General features: G+C 38.8%; 1 protein-coding gene across 5 annotated transcripts in view; it reads left to right on the top strand.

Moving 5' to 3' along the window:
* Positions 1-18,129, top strand: part of LOC116333810 (AMP deaminase 2-like) — a 35,606-nt gene that overhangs the window by 13,337 nt on the left and 4,140 nt on the right. For 3 of the 5 annotated variants that reach the window (XM_039612186.1, XM_031757075.2, XM_031757073.2), the window contains 16 exons: positions 8,037-8,167; positions 8,420-8,550; positions 9,131-9,199; positions 11,513-11,624; positions 11,931-12,117; positions 13,973-14,114; positions 14,205-14,294; positions 14,389-14,518; positions 14,661-14,855; positions 14,972-15,103; positions 15,197-15,360; positions 15,600-15,726; positions 15,820-15,983; positions 16,117-16,237; positions 17,664-17,837; positions 17,937-18,047. In XM_039612186.1, coding sequence (XP_039468120.1) covers positions 8,037-8,167; positions 8,420-8,550; positions 9,131-9,199; positions 11,513-11,624; positions 11,931-12,117; positions 13,973-14,114; positions 14,205-14,294; positions 14,389-14,518; positions 14,661-14,855; positions 14,972-15,103; positions 15,197-15,360; positions 15,600-15,726; positions 15,820-15,983; positions 16,117-16,237; positions 17,664-17,837; positions 17,937-18,047 — 2,180 coding nt within the window. Of the gene's footprint in view, positions 1-876; positions 1,272-8,036; positions 8,168-8,419; positions 8,551-9,130; positions 9,200-11,512; positions 11,625-11,930; positions 12,118-13,972; positions 14,115-14,204; positions 14,295-14,388; positions 14,519-14,660; positions 14,856-14,971; positions 15,104-15,196; positions 15,361-15,599; positions 15,727-15,819; positions 15,984-16,116; positions 16,238-17,663; positions 17,838-17,936; positions 18,048-18,129 lie in introns of those variants that run through there. The other 2 variants (XM_031757076.2, XM_031757074.2) reach the window with 2 other exon arrangements.

Here is an 18,129-nt window from a genome sequence, read left to right as displayed (position 1 = left end):
CAGACTGAACTTTTTGTTCAGTCTTTTGACTGGCAGTCAAACAACGGATCACTCTTTACAAGAACCACACCCACCCCATATCCCTTTGAACATCTCACTTAGCCATAAAATTTACTCCCACAAAAAACAAACAAACACCTTGCTGTTTTTTCAGGGACATGCTGGAGACCACAAACCTGCAGTATAAAAATTAACCTTATCCTGCTGCTGACTGTTTCATTATTGTCATCTCATGCTGCTCTTCCAGCAATTCTGCCATTACTTAAGTATAGCTCATCGTGTGTGCTCATTGAGTTATTTAGTCAGTGAAATACAGCACACAGGCACTTCTTATCATGTGAAAGAGAAAGGAAAAAGTCTGTGATCAGTGGAGAAACATGTCATGTAGCTTGCATGCACACATAAACATCCACCTGTGTGTTCTCATCTATAAAGTAGTTGGATACACAAAAGGAGAAATTACACCTGCAGTCAAATAAATAAAAAATATTTTAATCACAAAGACAAGACTGAACTTCCAAAACCACTCTTTTAAAAGTCGTCCAGCTCTGAAGGACAAAATAAAATCAGAAATTAGAAAGAAGCAGTGAATGAGTATCAGAAAAGCAGTTTGTACAGAAATAATAAATTTCCATTTATTAGATCTTCTTAATACTGGTATTCATAACATCATTTACGGTCTTGACATGACTGAAGCTGTGTGTTCATGAATGAGAGGTGGGAAGGGAAGTAAAGTAGGAGTGGCTTTTTATCCAGGGCCGCCTCCATTTTATAGCACAATGCATGAAGTGGTTAACTCTTGTCCTTCCCCCTTTTTTTTTTGCCACGTGGTATGATCCAACCCAGTATTTAAATCCGGGGGCTTGAAGGCTCTGCTGTTCATGCACAGTAAACCGGTGTAGTACAGGAAGCAGCTGAGAGAGAGCGAGAGAGAGAGAGAGAGGCAGAGACAAAATCAGGGAAAAGAGGAGAAGAAAGAAAAAAGAGAACTGCTTCTCCAGCACACTGAAGGTGGCAGCAGTTACAGCAGGAGCAGGAAAGGAGAGACAAGAGGAGGGGAACTGGGTGATGTCGTCTTAGAGCAGCTTGGCTTCTGGAGAGAGCGTTCTTTTCTGTTTGCTGTCATTCTCTCTCTTCCACTGTACCAGCGGGGGAGGGTACATCGGCCGTCCCAGGCCTAGTTACATGTCCCAGCATCCCACAACAGCTCAGACAAGGCCACTGCGACCATAACGGAGACTGTGAGAACAGGACAAGACAGAGAGCTAGAGGTACTGTAATCTATGGCATTTAACCACAAAACAGTACCTTAGCATGTAAAGCCTGTTAGCGTGAATAGTGTGTTAAAAGAAGTTTCATCAGTTCTTATTAAGCATGATACTTAGCGCTCCCAAAATACCTCACAAACGAGCTCATCGTGACAGATGAGGTGCAAGTAAACAACAGTTGTTGTGTATTGGAATAAGTTGACAGCATAAGGCTGACAGTGAGGGGAAATGTGTACATGAGTGTGAGATAAGTGTGAGGTAAGGAGCATAAACAGACTGGTGTGTTGCTTATGGTGATCTTTGCAAAGCTTAATATGCTCCACAGTTTTGTTTATTTGTTTTGTTTTTTTATAGGCTCCGAATGTTGCAGTGGTCGAATATTTGGGGCATCTAGTCTTTGCTGCTGTCTGCTACAGCTAACTATAGTGCAGTACAATTACCTGGTTGATTAATTGGGCAAATTATTCAGTGTGAGTTGATTAAAAACAAAACATATACAGTTCATAGCAACCGTTCTCTCAAGAGTGCGCAGTGAAGTAAAGAGGTGATTTGCAGCAGCGTGTCGGTTGCTGAACAGGTGCCACTGAAGCTAGAAGAAAACAAACATCCTTTTCAGATTTGCCCCTTCATTAACACTGAAGCCCTCAGGCGGTTAGTGTCAGCAGATACTCGCTTAAAAACCCACCTGAGCATGTTTACCTTCCCGATGTTTGTAAGGGCAGTGCTTTAGTAAGAACAGCTGGTATCTGTTTCTTTATTTTTGTATGCAAAGGGAATTATTAGATATGTTCCCATCTTCTGTTAGAGGCTGTTTATGTTAGACAAAGCAAGGAAAAGCACTGAGAATGATCCTGTTAGTTTCTATGCGTGAACTGACACATGGTATCTCTGTAGCAAACCTTCATTAAGTATTATTATGTTAAAAAAAAAAAAGGGTCCTTCAGAAAGCTTTTTTGCAGGCAGTAGTTTTTAGCTGGAAAATTTCATCATCTGTGTTTGTTTCCTTCTGCAGGCTGAGTACTGAAACTACATTTTGGAGATTAAGGTCCAAAGTAGAGATTTATTCTCATCTGTAGTTGCTAAGGAACATATGAAGCCCGTGTCATTACTTTCCCTCTCAGTGTAATCTCTAAAGCAAAGTAAAGGTTTCTAAACAGTGGAGCTACAGACGCAGTAATTCAGAGACTTAAGTATAATAAACTATTAGGAGACACTGCATGGCATCCCAGGCTGGTGCCCTTGTCTTTGCAGTGGACATTGAATTGAGCTCAACTGACATAGGATTTGTATGCCTGACTCCATTATTTGGCGATTTAAAACTACAATTCAGACATTCCAATATTTAGACAATTTGTTTTTTCTTTTAGACAGATGAAACATAAACCGATTTCCCAATCATTCGATATGTTTAGTTATTTATTTACTTGTTTATGCTCTGCCTGACTCTGCGTGAATCAGCTGGTTGTCGTGTTTGTGGCATTCCAAGCATGTTACCAACAGGGAAATTGCAGAGTGCAGAGTAGAAATACACAGCATAATGACAACCTTTATTTAGTTAATTTATATACATACTTATTTTTTGGTTTTAAATTTGCAAGCTGATTGATTTTACATGGCCAGCACGCTCAGCTATTAGTAGGTTAACTCCATAGTCATATTATGTTGTAAATATGCTATCATTACATTACTGCTCTACAAACATCTGTGTGCCAATAGAATGCAGTACAATGCATCAGCTCAGATGAGATGTTGTCTGATGCTGAGATCAGCTAGTCTGCTGGGACTGAGCCTGAGCTGATTTCAGGGCCTGACTCAACGAATTGATGCGCTTAATCTGTAAGAAACATATTTAGTTCTTGTTGACATTATCAGAAAGTTGATCATTCTACTATATGTGGAGTTTTTAGTACTCAACATACTACTTTAGATTTCATTTAAAAGTGTTTCTAATGTCTTGTCTATATAATGGTCTTAATGGAGTGACAAATATGCCCAGCAGAGAATTTGAGCATATATTGTTATACTTTGTCATTATATGATTATTTTTGTTCAGTCAGCACATTTTTTGTTCATTTTTGCATAGCCAGCATGGATCCCTGCAGGGATGCAGGTCCATATGCCTTCACTGCATTGTTCAGCAGAGGGTCATTTGGCCTCTCGACTGCCTCTTGCTGCAGAAAAATAGTTATTCTCTGTTATCTGACCATATAAGCTGTATTTGTATGCAGTCAAACTCCATCTACAGAGATATGTGCACCAGTTAAACAAAAGAGCAAAAAAATACCAAGAAAAGTGTTTTGGCAAGGTTGCTGCAATTAGTGGTAGACACACTTTCAAATTCATGTCATTATGTCAGGGTGTGTCTGTTTCAAATATAGGTAGGTCAAAAAACAGCATAGAGAGGAGAAACAAACATATTTTGCTAAGTATAATACTTAAAATTCCACTTTAGCTCCATTGTAGTCACCTTAGTTTCATTCCTAAAAGACTGTGGGACAGTGTGGCAATCTCTAATTCTCGAGATTTTACAGTTTTTGTCTTTTAGAAAAGATTCAAACTCTAAATGAAATGAATGAGATGTAATTGAAATGATCAGTTATCTTTTGGGTACCAGAAATGAAGCTCATTTTAGGGTTTATTTCAGCCTCCTTTGACTATAGGTGATAACTGCCTCTTTTATGCTGCACTAAAAAAAGCAGAGATACAACATAAAGGGTTTGTTTTTAGTGCAGTCTCATGCAATTGGTAGCTTGATAATCAGTGAGCCTGACAGAAATGCCCCCTAAGTTACAGAGAAGAATGGAATGAATGAAATAAAGTATATGAAATAGTAGCAAAGCATTGTTTATCATTATAGTGACACCCAAAATGAGGTTTGGAGATAGAGGTGGTATTTTAGCAAATCAAGTACATTTTTAGTTCTGCCGAGTCTCTTATCAAATAAACTGATGATGAAGTTATAAAATTCCAAAACACAAAGATTCAGATTGATGTCTGCCATCACTAGTTCTCAAGTTAAGCACCATCATGTAAGCTAGGCCAACTATTTGCAGTTTGTAGTTACTCAACCTGAAAACATGTTAAGCAGCATTTCAGCAAGACATGAAATCTTGATTACATAGGCTTATTTATATCAAGATATTAATTTAATATTCTTACCTACTGTGAAAAGAGCATTAACATAGTGAATTTGATACAAAGGAGTCCTGATTCAGAGGCCAGTGAGCTGACTGGGACTTTCCTGCCTTTAACGTGCTGCTCTGTTGAACTAAACAAACAGACGGGTGGTCTGGGATTTTCAGGGACTTGGTGAGAGCCAATTCATTTCATTATAAACAAACAAAGCTAAGCTAAACGTTTTCATTTAGTGTCATTCACCAAAACGCAATGTGTATATGCTCAGGCTTTAATTAAGATCTTGAGTGCACTTCCCTCCTTATAAAACATTAGCCAAGCCAATGCTATCATGAAGTCTTCTTCCTTCTCTTTGTTGGCACACTGCTGCATATCTTGGCACACTAATGCAACCTGTAAATCAGAGGACTTCAGTGACGTCGTTGGTAGGACTTTGTATTGCCTCTTTGTGCTTGTGCGATTATAAACAAAACAGGAACTCTTAGAAGGACAGTGAATTAGCTTTGATGTAAGTGAAAAATCTCCTTTAACCACTCAACAAATCTTTCAGTCTAGCCTTAGAGAAGTGGCACAGCCAGGCCTGATGTATCTGTATCACCAGTAAGTCTGCATTATATTTTGCAGATACAGAAATGTATCTAAACCTGAATTGTAATGTTGGATCTAACACTAGGAATTTTGGTAATCCAGTGGGGCTGTTTAAGACGGACTATAATGCGAGACTTATGGAAAGTTAGATTCTTACCAACTTGTTTTGCTGTGAAAACACACTTTTGTTAAACTCCTGCATTTTGCTCTTGCTTTGACATATGTTCATGAATAAACTGTACAGTGCTATGTTTTGCTTCTTTGGTGTGATCTAGAGCTAGAACTTGGGAGAATGAGGCAGACTCGAAGGACTGCATTGATCCTTTTGGAGTAGGAGCCAGCTCCACAGATACTAAATGAGCATGTGGGCGGTGTGCAGTCCCAGGGACATCACAGAGATTTAGGATGGAGTGCTTTGTCAATACTACCCAGGGTTATGAGAAAAAAAGCTCAAGATGAAGATGAAAGGGTTAAGCTATTTCATTCTGAAATAGGCAGGAACGCTCACACAGCTAACGACATGTTCGGTCTGGAAGTCAGTGCTTGTGTACCAAAGCAAATAAAAAGGGGATGCTCACAAAAATACTGCCAAGAAAACTGAGCACAATTAGATTTTAGGTCCCTCTTAAACATAAAAGTCTTAAATATTAAAAATGTGTAAAGATTATAGAAACAATGCGTGTCTTCATTTTAATAATTGATGCTCTTATTTCTTATTGCTATTTCACTTTTTCTTTTTTTTTTTTTAAATAAGCCATTAAATGACTTGGTAGGCCTTTGTAAATAAAGTTTTCTTACTAGGCTGTTAGGGCTAGGCTGTTTTACTGTATAGCACATGTTGTGATTTTGGATGTTATTTGTTTTAGTGATTTTAAATTGGTATTATTATTAGAAGTAATATCACTGTTGTTAGCTAAGTTAGAGGAAATGTACTTTTTCTGCTTGCTTTTGCTTCAATTTTTCATTTTTTTTCAATCATTTTTGGTGTGTTTACTTGCATTAGAACTCTGTAGAAAGTTTGTACTGCCCATCAGAGTGATGTCACTGAGATAAATAGAGTTGTGGTGTACTGGATTAGGAGTCATCTGTTATGGAAAGGCCAGAGGATTACATGGATACTATACTGGGAATGACTGTTTATGTGAGCCTCTGTATACTTAAGTCACCTGTTTGTCCATTTTAAAAGAAAAATATTCAGCATATGAGAACATATATATACCTGCGCGTAATCTATGGGTTAGGTTCATTGTGTCTTTCATTGTCGTCCTTATTAGAAAATGTAGGTACTTTATTAAAAGTTTCCATGGACGACGCCTCGTTTGGCTTGAAACTTTCCGTCCAGTGTAATCTGTGTCACCACCGTAAATCAGTTACATTTGGGTTTTTTCCATGAGTCACTTCAAAGTGCAATAATGAAATGTTTCACAATACTAATGTACTGTGGTAAGTTACCCTCTTCTCCTTCCTGACTCCACGGCCTTAGAGGCAGACAGCAGACGGCGGAGACTAATTGTGACAGGGCAGACACGGTACTGATGATGGCAGGAATTAGAGGAGCATGAACACGCCACTCCCAGAGGCCTCATGAGTGGTTGAATGAGGTTTTGTGCCCTTTATAACTATGGAAGTTTAAATTGTAGTTTACTTTAACTGAAATTCCTGGCTGCCCCCAGGAAATGCGCAGAATCAGTAGATTTGATTTTCTTCAGCGTATTAGAGTCTAAAAAGGCACAAATTTTCTCATTTTGTACCTCTCCCACCCCTTTTTGTTGTTGTTTTGTTTTAGTGTTAAATAGTGTTGTCATCCTTTTCCAACTTGTGTCACTCTCAGGTGTGTCTGTCGATGTTGTTCACATGAAAGTACAGTGTGTAAAATGAGTCTTTTTTCTAAGCTGGCCTTTGTTCAACAGCATTGTGCAAGGATTTTCATGCTCTATCACTGATTGCCGACACAACTGCTGCGACCAGATTTTTATAGCTACTCAAAGTTACACCCTTGTTAATTATTTAACTTCTGGGTAAGTGTTGTGTTTTGTTTTGGGTTTTTTGTTTTGTTTTTTTTGCTTGCAGTGTTCTTGCAGCTGAAGGAAGGAAGCAAAGTAACATCTTGAGTAAAAACTGCCCAGTGTTGTGATAACTGCCAGTGTTTGGGGTTGACTTGTAAAATCAGTTACCTGCTACAGTTACTTTTATAATAACACACTCAAGATTTTAGCTGACAGACACGTTTGGAGCTGTTTTTCTTTTTAAAAAAAAATCTTTTTGAGTGCTCATGGTAGTTCTAAGTGCCACATTAGACTAAGCTGTTATTTCTGAGCCAAATTTATGCTTGCGAGAGTCGTACTTTTCCTCTCTTAGATAACCTCTCAGTCTTTCCTAATCCAACCGTAGAGTCTTTCCCTTTTTTCTTCATTTGATATTAATCATCACTTTTACATATTTGGATGTCTGTCTCTGTTTTTAGCAGACTGTGAAATGAATAAGAACTTTGTAGAGTGACTTATGTCATTGCTACAGAATTAGCTTTGGCCTGTAAAGTACCCAAATATGTATGTGAACCTCCATGAGTGTTTGGCAGTAAACACACACCACATGTCCCGTACACATGATAATTTATGTGGTTATCTAAACTCTGTGACTAATTGTAAATACAAATCTAAGTCAGGAAAAAGTTGGGACCATGTGTAAAATGTAAATAAAAACAGTGCTCATCTAGCATCAACAACTAGGCCATGTTTAAAATCACCTTTTTTCCCCACTCTGATGTTCAGTTTAAACTCCAGGGGTTGTCTTAACCATGTCTACATGCCTAAATACACTCAGTTGTCGCCATGTTATTGACTGATTTGATAACTGCCTTAATGAGCAGTTGAACAGGTTTACTTAAGAAAGTGTACATTTAAGTGTACATTACTCTGTGTTTAGAAAGTTTAATATAATTTACTGGCTCTGCCTTTATTAAATCTTGGAATGACCCACAAAGTTTAAGTATTTCAGATCACATGCCTGTCAAACGCTGTAACACTTTTCTGTGCGTTTCTACAGATCTTCGCGGTGCATCTGGGCCCAAACCCCTCAAAACCCAGCGATCCCTTCCAGGGACGCCTGTTTCTCTCGCACACTGCCCAATCGACCTGCGCACATCAATGGAGGAAAAGTTCAAAGAGATTGCTGAGGTAAGAACTTAAAATTGCACAGCTATTGTTTCCAGACAAAATAGGGGGGTGGTCTTTTAAAATCTCACGCAAACTATGCAAATTGTTTTGACACACCCCAGTCCAACCTTCACCTTTGGTTTTCATTTGGAGGTACATATGATGATGTTTTATCGGAGCCTCAGTGGCTTCCATATCTCCATAAATGCTTAAATATTGACATGGCTTCCTGTTTTACGACACCATAAATGGTATAATCTGTGCCTCAACCAGGAGCTATTCACACGCAGCATGACAGAGAGCGAGATGCGGAGTGCTCCGTATGAGTTCCCGGAGGACAGTCCCATCGAACAGCTGGAGGAAAGACGTCACCGCCTGGAGAGGCAGATCAGCCAGGATATTAAGTGAGGAAGTGCAAACACGCTACACATACAGAGCCCGTTAAACGAACTCGATATATTATCAGAGACAAACAACTATAGCTTTCCCTTCTCCTCCTGCATTTTACACACAGTCTTGTTTCCAAGCACACATGCTTATCAGCTCCCAACATGCCCACATGCAGGCTGACTAACCACAATTTTTGGATAACTTGGGATAGCCAGCAGCTGGCACCTTTTCTCGTGGCCTAGTCGTACTTTTATAAGGAGGTGGGTTCTGTCTCGATTGCCAGGGTTGACTATCTGCACCACTAAGCTGATCATTGGGTGATTATCTGACTCGCCCTCTGCAAGTTTCTGTTTACCAATCAGAGTTCACTATTACTAACCAATAATAATTGCTTGTGTAGATGACCTTGATCACGTCATACCTAAAATTCTTTGTGTACAGTATGTATATGTGTGTAAGACACAGTGCTTTTTGAATGGGTGTCTATATCTGGTCTCTCTTCCTTTGTGTGCTTAATTTCTTCTCACTACCTCTTGTGCCCATCTGCCCCCCGCCTTACCCACGCTATCCTGCACTGCTGCATATCACCCCAAGGCTTGAGCCAGAGATCTTACTCCGTGCCAAACAGGACTTCATGAAAATCGACAGTGCTGCAGACCTAGAGTGAGTGAGCTCTGCCTCAGTGGGTTTTTTTTTTTATCCTTTGTTTAGTCATTATTAACTGTGGTTGTTATTTTATTTATCTCTGTTATCTGTTTTGTTTGCCCATACTCTGAGAAAGTTAAGGTAGTGATGTGCAGAAGTCTTAAGCCAAACCTTATTTTTTTTAAATAGCCAGCTTCTGTGGTGTGTGTGTGTGTGTGTTTGGTTTGTTTTGTTTTGGTCTCTATGCTTTCTGAAAGTCTTCCATTGGTTACTTTTTAAAATCATTTTCAGTTCAGTCCTTGTACCTGGACATGTTTCTTTCTGCTTTTGTTAAGCCATTAAACCCTGACCAGCAGATCAGTTCTTGTGCTTGCTTATTATTCAAGCATAAAAAGCTACTAGTGTTAAGTTTACACATAACGGACAAGTTAGCAAAGACCTCATTTTAAGTTGTTCATTGTATATTAAATTCTTTAGGCACTAAAGAATGCCTAAAGAATTTAAGGCCTGTCATAAAAACACAAAATTCCTTCCATATTTCTTCAGTTGAAATCAAAGCTAACACAGTTTCTAATAACTATTAAGAGTTATTAACTGAAAACTTAGCATATGTCAGGATGGTGTGCAGGGCATACTTAAAAAGTGGAGGGCAAAAAAGCCTAAAAGCTATGACAGCAGGTGAGGTGGGTGTTAAAAACATTCTTACAGAAAGGAAACAGGGAGAAAAATGCTGGTATATGCCAATTTACACACACTCCATGGCAGGATATATTATATAGTCATGAATTCCTAATCTGAAGTTTCAATATGAGGAGAAAGAAACAACAGTGTCTACAGCCATCTGTAAAACATGGTGGAGGTTCTGTGATGGTTTGGGTCTGAATTTCAGTCAGTGGAGTTGGGATCTTATCAAAATTTAATGGAATTATGAACTCAGAAACTCAATCAGATTTTGACCCAGCATCTGATTGGCAACAGCTTCATTTTTCAGCATAACAATGCAATCCAGTAAAACCAGACAGTGGAACACTCAGTCATAGATTGGCTTCCCCAGATCCCGGACCTCAACCTTATTGAAGAAATGTGGGAACATCCAAAGAATAGCTTTGAAGTCTGGATTTCTAAAGACTACTTTAGGAAATATTGCTTAAGATAGTTCAGGTTGTGTTAAAGAATAAAGGTGTTCAAACTAAATATTGACTTTCAAGCTCATTATGATTGTACAAACCCTGTTTTTCCCCTTTAAAATGTTTTCATATTTATGGATCTCTACATCTATTTCCAATTTTCCTAAGAAAATATAAAGACATGAGGGGATTGCTCAAGACTTTTGCATAGCACTGTACCTCTGGACATTTAATTTTCATCCTTAATATAATATTTATTAATACCTAGCCTATAGTTTTTGCTAACCCAGTGAAAGTACTTTTTTCCAAAACCAGTGGCAGTGATTTTTGCCACGTTGAGATGGACTACGTCTCCCCCCTGCTGGTGACTTAATATGTCTTAGAAATGGATACTGTGACCTTTTATTTAACTTTTTATTAAAAGAGCTAGGTTTACCAAACATGGTAAATTAGTGTGTAGCAATGATTCAATATCTTATGGAACAAATGTGATAGGAGACAGAAGTAGCGTGAAAGGTATTTGAAGGTTTATTTGTGATGTAGGAGAGCTCTCTGTGTGCTTGCTGCTGATTAAAGACAATCTGATTAAAGAATCTGAAGCTTTGGTGCTCTCTGCTGCTTTTGTTATGGACCTGTACTGTGCAGAAAACCTTGAAACACTCCAAGCTGCTTTTCTTACTGGAACAAAGTCACTTAACTCCCTATAGTGCATCTATGGTACTCGGGCATTTTGTATCCCCTCTTTTTAAAAATTTTGGGTTTCTTCAATAAAGAAACTTGTACTTCCTGTAAATCCTGACTTATTCACAGAGTTCTGGTCATTGAGCAGCTTCACGGGTTAACTGTTAAGGGTTTTACCCTGACATCTCATTGTTACCCATTCTCAGTCAGTTTGTCTTCGTTTCTATACCTAGGATTTCAATCTCTAGAACTGAAGAGAACAAAATCCTCATCTTATTACTGTAAAATGTTTGCAAACCTGTCTTGTTTTTTTCAGTTAATGGATAATCTACCATAAATAAATGTTTTAAATGTATCCAACATGAAAAAAAGGTTTTAAATCAAGTGATCTAAACGTTTTTCGACTGACTGGACTGCCCTGTTATTAGTCTGTAAAAAAGCAGTCACTTACCTTTTTCTTCCATCTCACCACTCTGTGTGCCCTTGCACTTCCCCTCCTCTGCCCCCTCCTCTATCCTTTAAGGTTAATGAAAGACAAAAGTGTGGACACTGTTGATGATGCCATTAAGGAGCGAGAAATGCCGATGGAGAGAGAGTACCAGCGGGTCTCAATATCTGGAGAGGAAAAGTGTGGGGTGAGAATGGTTTGCTGAACGCTACTTACAGGATTTAAAAATAATCAACAATAGTTAGCAAAATAATTCAGTCCAGTTCATCTCACTTTTACTTATTTGGTGTCAGATCACAACAACAGTTGCCTCAAAGTTTATACCGCAAGGGAAAGACAATATTAGAGACCCTAGCAGTCAGTATGAGAGCATAGAGAGTCAGTGACAATTTGCACAAGGTGGTGGCAGTTAGATGTATCAGGAGTGAAAATAAAATACTCAAATCTGTTTCATTTGCATCCTTGCTCATGACTTTTCTATTTATATTTCCAGGTGCCCTTCACTGACCTAGTAGATGCTGCCAAGTGTGTTGTGAAGGCACTATTTATCCGGGAGAAGTACATAAACCGTTCCCTGCAGAACTTTTGTAAGACTACAGCTCATGCCTTGCAGGACCTTGGGATGAAGACTCTGGATCTGGGAATTTATGAAGATGTACCAGAGACCCCTGTAGACGCTGGTAAAACATGCAAACATTCAGCATAGCTAGGCAGAAAAAAGCAAAGGTTTCATTAGAAAGACGGAGCCAGAAAACATACTTGAACCAGCTGGACTTGACTTCATAAATAGACAAAAAGCAGCTACGTTTGACTTGTTCCCTGAGATTTACTGGCAAACAGTCAAATAATGAAGAAAATAATTGGCAGAACAATAATGTCAGTAAAATAAATAATCACAAGTTCCCTTGTCACCCCTTACAAATCGAAGTTATTTCCCCTTTACACTGTAAATAATAGTTCTTTTATAATAGTAGCTTTCCAAACTACCAAGATATGGTTATATTTCCCGTACTACAATGACATTTCAGATTTTGTGGAAAATCAGAAGTTTCACAGGTACAAAAGCTAATCGGCTCATTCAGCCTTCAAAAAGACTGACAGACGTCAAACAGTAATTATAGACTAATTATAGATTAGAGAAGTGATTGAATTTCCTGAAGATTTTTTTCTGTACTTTTTCTCTGGTTTGATGGACATTGCCACAGCCCTCAATTCCCAGAATGGTGGGATGCTGAAAATGAGAATAAAAACAAAGATCAATGATTCACACATGGAGAAATGCCAAACTGCCTTTCATTGTTCTTGTAACAGTGACAATAAAAAGCTATTCTATTCTATTTTCACATCCCATAAACCCATATTTTATTCACAATAGAACACAGAAAAACAGACATTTGCTATTTCATGAAAAACATTGGCTCATTTTGAATTTGATGGCAGACAACTCAAAAAAGAGCGTCCGAGAGAGGCAAATAAGCAGACTTTTGGTTTGTTTGTTTTTTGCAGATTAATAAAAGTTTAAAAAAAATTGTAGAATAATGTTCGTCAGCGTAAAATTGCGAATTTTAAATATCTTAATCTACAGCACACAATATCATCAACATTCAAAACAGATTCAGAGAATCTGGAGGAATCTCTGCACACAAGGGTAAAGCCAAAAACCAATATTTGATCTCTGTGATCTCTTTAGGCAAAAAAAGGCATGATGCTGTCGAGGAAAATTACTGAATGGGCTCAAAAACACATCCAGAAATCATTGTCTGTAAACAGAGTTCACTGTGCAATCCACAAATGCAGGTTAAAGCTCTGTCGTGCAAAGAACAAACCACATGTGAAGATGACACACACACACAGGCTTTAGAGCAACATACATTCCCATCCAGATGATGTCTTTCAGGAAAGGCCTCGGATATTTCAGCATGCCAATACTAAATCATATAGTGCATCTAATCCAACAGCATGGCTTCATATTACAAGAATCTGGGTGCTGATCTCGTCTGTCTGCAGTGCAGACCTTTCACCAGTTGTAACAGCATTTAATTAAAATACAACAAAGCAGACACAGGAGTGCTGAGCAGCTCGAATCTTTTATCAGAGAAAAACGGGACATCATTCCACTCCCAAAAGTCTGTTAATGCTACACGGTGATGCTAAACATTAAACATGACCCTATTCCAACTTTTTTGAGATGTATTGCTTCCTTGAAATCCAAACTGAACAATTTTTTTGTTAAAATGATACATTGTCATAGTTTAAACATTTGAAATGTTGTCTCTGTTATGTTGTTGAATAAAATGCAGGTTTACGAGATTTTTAAATAATTGCATCTGAACTTTTTTGGTAAAAACTAGACCAAGTGAAAACAGAAACACACCAGGTGAACTGTGTAACAAAAATACCTCTTACATCTGAGCATTATTATTGGCATTAAAAAATTATAGTTTCTGTAGCATATATATTTTATACCTATGTAATACTGTAGCATGAAAAAAATGATTGATATCCATTTCCCGTTTTGTTTTTTGTTTTTTCCAGATGCCCCTGTCCATCCACCTGTTTCTGAAACACACCCTTACGACAATCAGGACCCCAATAACATGCCACCAGACACAGGATATGGTTGCAAGATGGTGGACGGGGTAGTCCATGTCTACACTAAGAAAACCAACATGGATAAGTATGATCTGTTTGCACCTTCATAATGACATTATTTTTCAAGCAACTCTGTCTGTATAAAGTATAACATTATAATCACTCTGCTTTTCAGAAGTGGAGAACTTGACCTGCCGTATCCTGACCTTAAAGAGTATATTGCAGACATGAATGTGATGATGGCTCTTATTATCAATGGGCCAGTGTGAGTTTTTCTTTTAACAATATGAGTTGAAGGATGAGTTGTTTTATGGCTCAGTGCACAGTCTAAATATAACACGTCCCTGTGTCCTCTGTAGGAAGTCTTTCTGCTACCGTCGCCTGCAGTACCTAAGCTCTAAATTTCAAATGCACATCCTTCTGAACGAGATGAAGGAGCTGGCAGCTCAGAAGAAAGTTCCTCATAGAGACTTCTACAACATCAGAAAGGCAAGAGTCAACAAGTGACAGTTAAATATAGATACCTACATTAAAAGAATGCTTAAACAATTTCATAGAGAGCTAATCCTGCTGCATAAATAACTGCTTTTGGTGAAGCTCGAACATTAAACCTGCTCTGACCTGACTCCAGGTGGACACACACATACACGCCTCATCCTGCATGAACCAGAAGCACCTGCTGAGATTCATTAAGAGAGCCATGAAGAAATATCCTGAGGAGATCGTTCACATTGAGCGTGGCCGTGGTCAGACCCTCAAGGAGGTTTTTGAGAGCATGAACCTGACTGCTTTCGATTTGAGTGTAGACACGCTCGACATGCACGCGGTGAGAGAGAGGAGCATTTCAGCACTATATATATATTAAGACGCACTGTGTGATACATGTAGTAAAAAAAAAAAAAAAAAATTGATATAATATTTAATTTTGTTTTAACTCATCAGGACCGTAACACATTTCATCGGTTTGACAAGTTCAACGCCAAATACAACCCCATTGGAGAATCCATCCTCAGAGAGATCTTCATCAAGACAGACAACTACATCGAAGGGAAATATTTCGCACATATAATTAAGGTGTGAAGTGATACTTGTATGGTACTGTATGTGTCTTATTTAAATAATCCTTGAAAGTATTCACACCCACTTCTTTTGGCTTTATCTGTCCAGGAGGTGATGTTTGACCTAGAGGAGAGCAAGTACCAGAACTCTGAGCTCCGTCTGTCCATCTACGGCCGCTCTAGAGATGAATGGGACAAGTTGGCTCAGTGGGCTGTCAAGCACAGCGTGTATTCTGATAATGTGCGCTGGCTTGTCCAGGTGCCCCGTCTGTTGTAAGTGTTCCTCCAACGGTTCATCATTAAATGATTGAGAGTACGCAGCAGATTACAAAAAATACACCAAGGACACAAGGACATTTCATTAGCATTTAGATCAGGACATTAGGACTAGGATTTAGGTAAGGACCTGTACTATGCTTGGAATGTTAAGTCTTTAAAAAGCAGAAAGAAAACAAAGCTGAGTTAAATATTACAGCCGGACACAGCTTACTGTCCAATCCCCACCTTTCTAGTGACGTGTACCACACAAAGAAGCAGCTGGCTAATTTCCAGGAGATGCTGGAGAACATCTTTATGCCTCTGTTTGAAGTCACAATCGACCCCCGTAGTCATCCTGAGCTGCATCTCTTCCTGGAGCATGTGAGTGTCTTTTCACAAGGAATTCACCGCATCAGGATCTGTACTTAAAGACACTAAATGATTATGTTGTTGTCCGCTTTCGTGGCTTAATAGGTGGTGGGCTTTGACAGCGTGGACGATGAGTCCAAACCTGAGCACCACATTTTCAATCTCGACAGTCCGCTTCCAGCAAACTGGACAGAAGAAGACAACCCACCCTACTCTTACTACCTCTACTACACCTATGCCAACATGAGTGTGCTCAACCACCTGCGAAGGTAAATGGATATATTGATTCTTTTTTTCTTTTTCTTTTTTACATAATTTAGCATATCTGTTAGTTTAAAGACATGATTCATTAAAATCATAAATGACAAATAAATAAAGTTTTGCTTTTTTAACTGGATTCAGACGGCGAGGTTTCCATACGTTTGTGCTGCGACCTCACTGTGGGGAAGCGGGGCCGATCCACCACCTGGTGTCGGGTTTCATGCTGTCAGAGAACATCTCTCATGGTCTGCTGCTCAGAAAGGTCAGGACACCACACGGGGGATTGTTTCTGAAAGACTGCTGTGGAATTTCTTTTCACTTTATCATCATAAAATAACAAAGTAGCTTACGAACTTTGGATTTGTAATGCTGACATTGCATCAACACTACAGGTTTAAAAAACATTAACAGGGCACCAGGGGTCCTTAGCTTGGTGTGTTGTTTTTGTTATATTGGTCTATATTATATTATGTTTTTTAACCATTAGTGGTTGCAAAGTGGCATTTTTTTCAAATTTGCTATAATTGCCATCATAGCAGCTGAAATAGAAAAGAAATCTTCTGACCTGATACACCACCACCTTCATCATCATCATAGGGATGCTATATATAGTGGATGGTGAAAATTTGGAGATTTGTACAGTGAAAGTGCATTGAAGATGTCCTGATGGCTCAGGACCTTACTGAGACACTGAGACACTTATAGTTATGGCCATAGGATTTTGAACACTGACATAGTTGTTTTGGGTTTTTTTGTATAATTTTGCTTTGAAATGCAAAGGACTTTAAATCAAATCTTGTTTGTTTGATTTAAAGTTAACACTTTCAGCTTAAATTAGAGGCATTTAACAAAAGTACTGCAATAACTGTTTTTTTATACATAGTCCCCCATTTTCAGACTCCAGTCCCTACAATGACTTAAAAGCAGTGCTGCATTTCCTCCCTTGAGATGCTCTGCTAGGCCTTTGCTACGGCTGCATTCAGCTGCTGCTTGTTAATGGGTCTGTATCTGAGCAGAGAGGGTTGCCCTGTACACATCACAATTCATCCTGCTGCTTCTATCAGCAGTCACATCATCTATAAACACTAGTGACATGGTTCTCTTATTGTAAGCCATACATGCTCATGTTTATAAACATTGCCTCCATCAGATGATGTGGTATACCTTGGATTGTGAGCTGTTTTTTTCCCCTTTCCCACATGTCTTTGGACTTCACATTGAGGAGAAACTAACAGATCAAGATCAAGGCTTGGATTTCACTCCAGATCTTTTATCTGTTTAAAGGGAGCAGGCCTCATCTAGCCATGAAGCTGCTGTTCAGTTCCTTTTGAGCGTCTAAAATAGGGCACTATGTTTAAAAATCGCTTTAATTCCAAAAGAGTTAATATAATACTTTGAATTAAAGCTGAAAGACTACACTTTAATCACATCTTGATTGCTTGATTGAAAAAAAAAAGACAGAAAATGAGTTAATTTTTCAAAGAAGTTACAGATCTAACCCTATATGCTATAAATAAAAAATGAGAGGCTGTTTTTCAGTTTAGTGTGACTGTGTGGGTGGTGTGTTTTTTGTTTTTTTGCTTCTGCAAGAATAATCAAAACAAATCTGCCAATCCACAGTAGCTTGCAGCTGTATTTGCTGATTTGTCTCTTTGTCTCTGTTGCTTTTCACCTTTGTCTGACCTCAGGCTCCGGTGCTGCAGTATGTTTATTACCTTGCTCAAGTCGGCATTGCCATGTCACCACTGAGCAACAACAGCCTGTTCCTCAGTTACCACCGAAACCCACTGCCAGAGTATCTGTCCAGAGGCCTCATGGTCTCCCTGTCCACCGATGATCCTCTCCAGTTCCACTTTACCAAGGTTGGTATGAATCCACACATGGCCTCACTTAAAGCACACAGTGTGAAAAGTTATAGAAGCAAATAGTAGAAATCTCCATGTTTGCTTGTTTGGACCCAGGAACCTCTGATGGAGGAGTACAGCATCGCCACTCAAGTGTGGAAACTAAGTTCATGTGACATGTGTGAGCTGGCAAGAAACAGTGTCCTCATGAGTGGATTTTCACACAAGGTAAAGTAATTTAAAGCTCTCTTCATGTATTTGTGTAGCAGGGATCACATGTATATGTATGTACTGCACATATCCACACAAT

This window comes from Oreochromis aureus, linkage group 5 (assembly GCF_013358895.1).
Source record: "Oreochromis aureus strain Israel breed Guangdong linkage group 5, ZZ_aureus, whole genome shotgun sequence".
Classification (NCBI taxonomy): Eukaryota; Metazoa; Chordata; class Actinopteri; order Cichliformes; family Cichlidae; genus Oreochromis; species Oreochromis aureus.
This window is presented reverse-complemented; position numbering and strand designations above follow the sequence as displayed.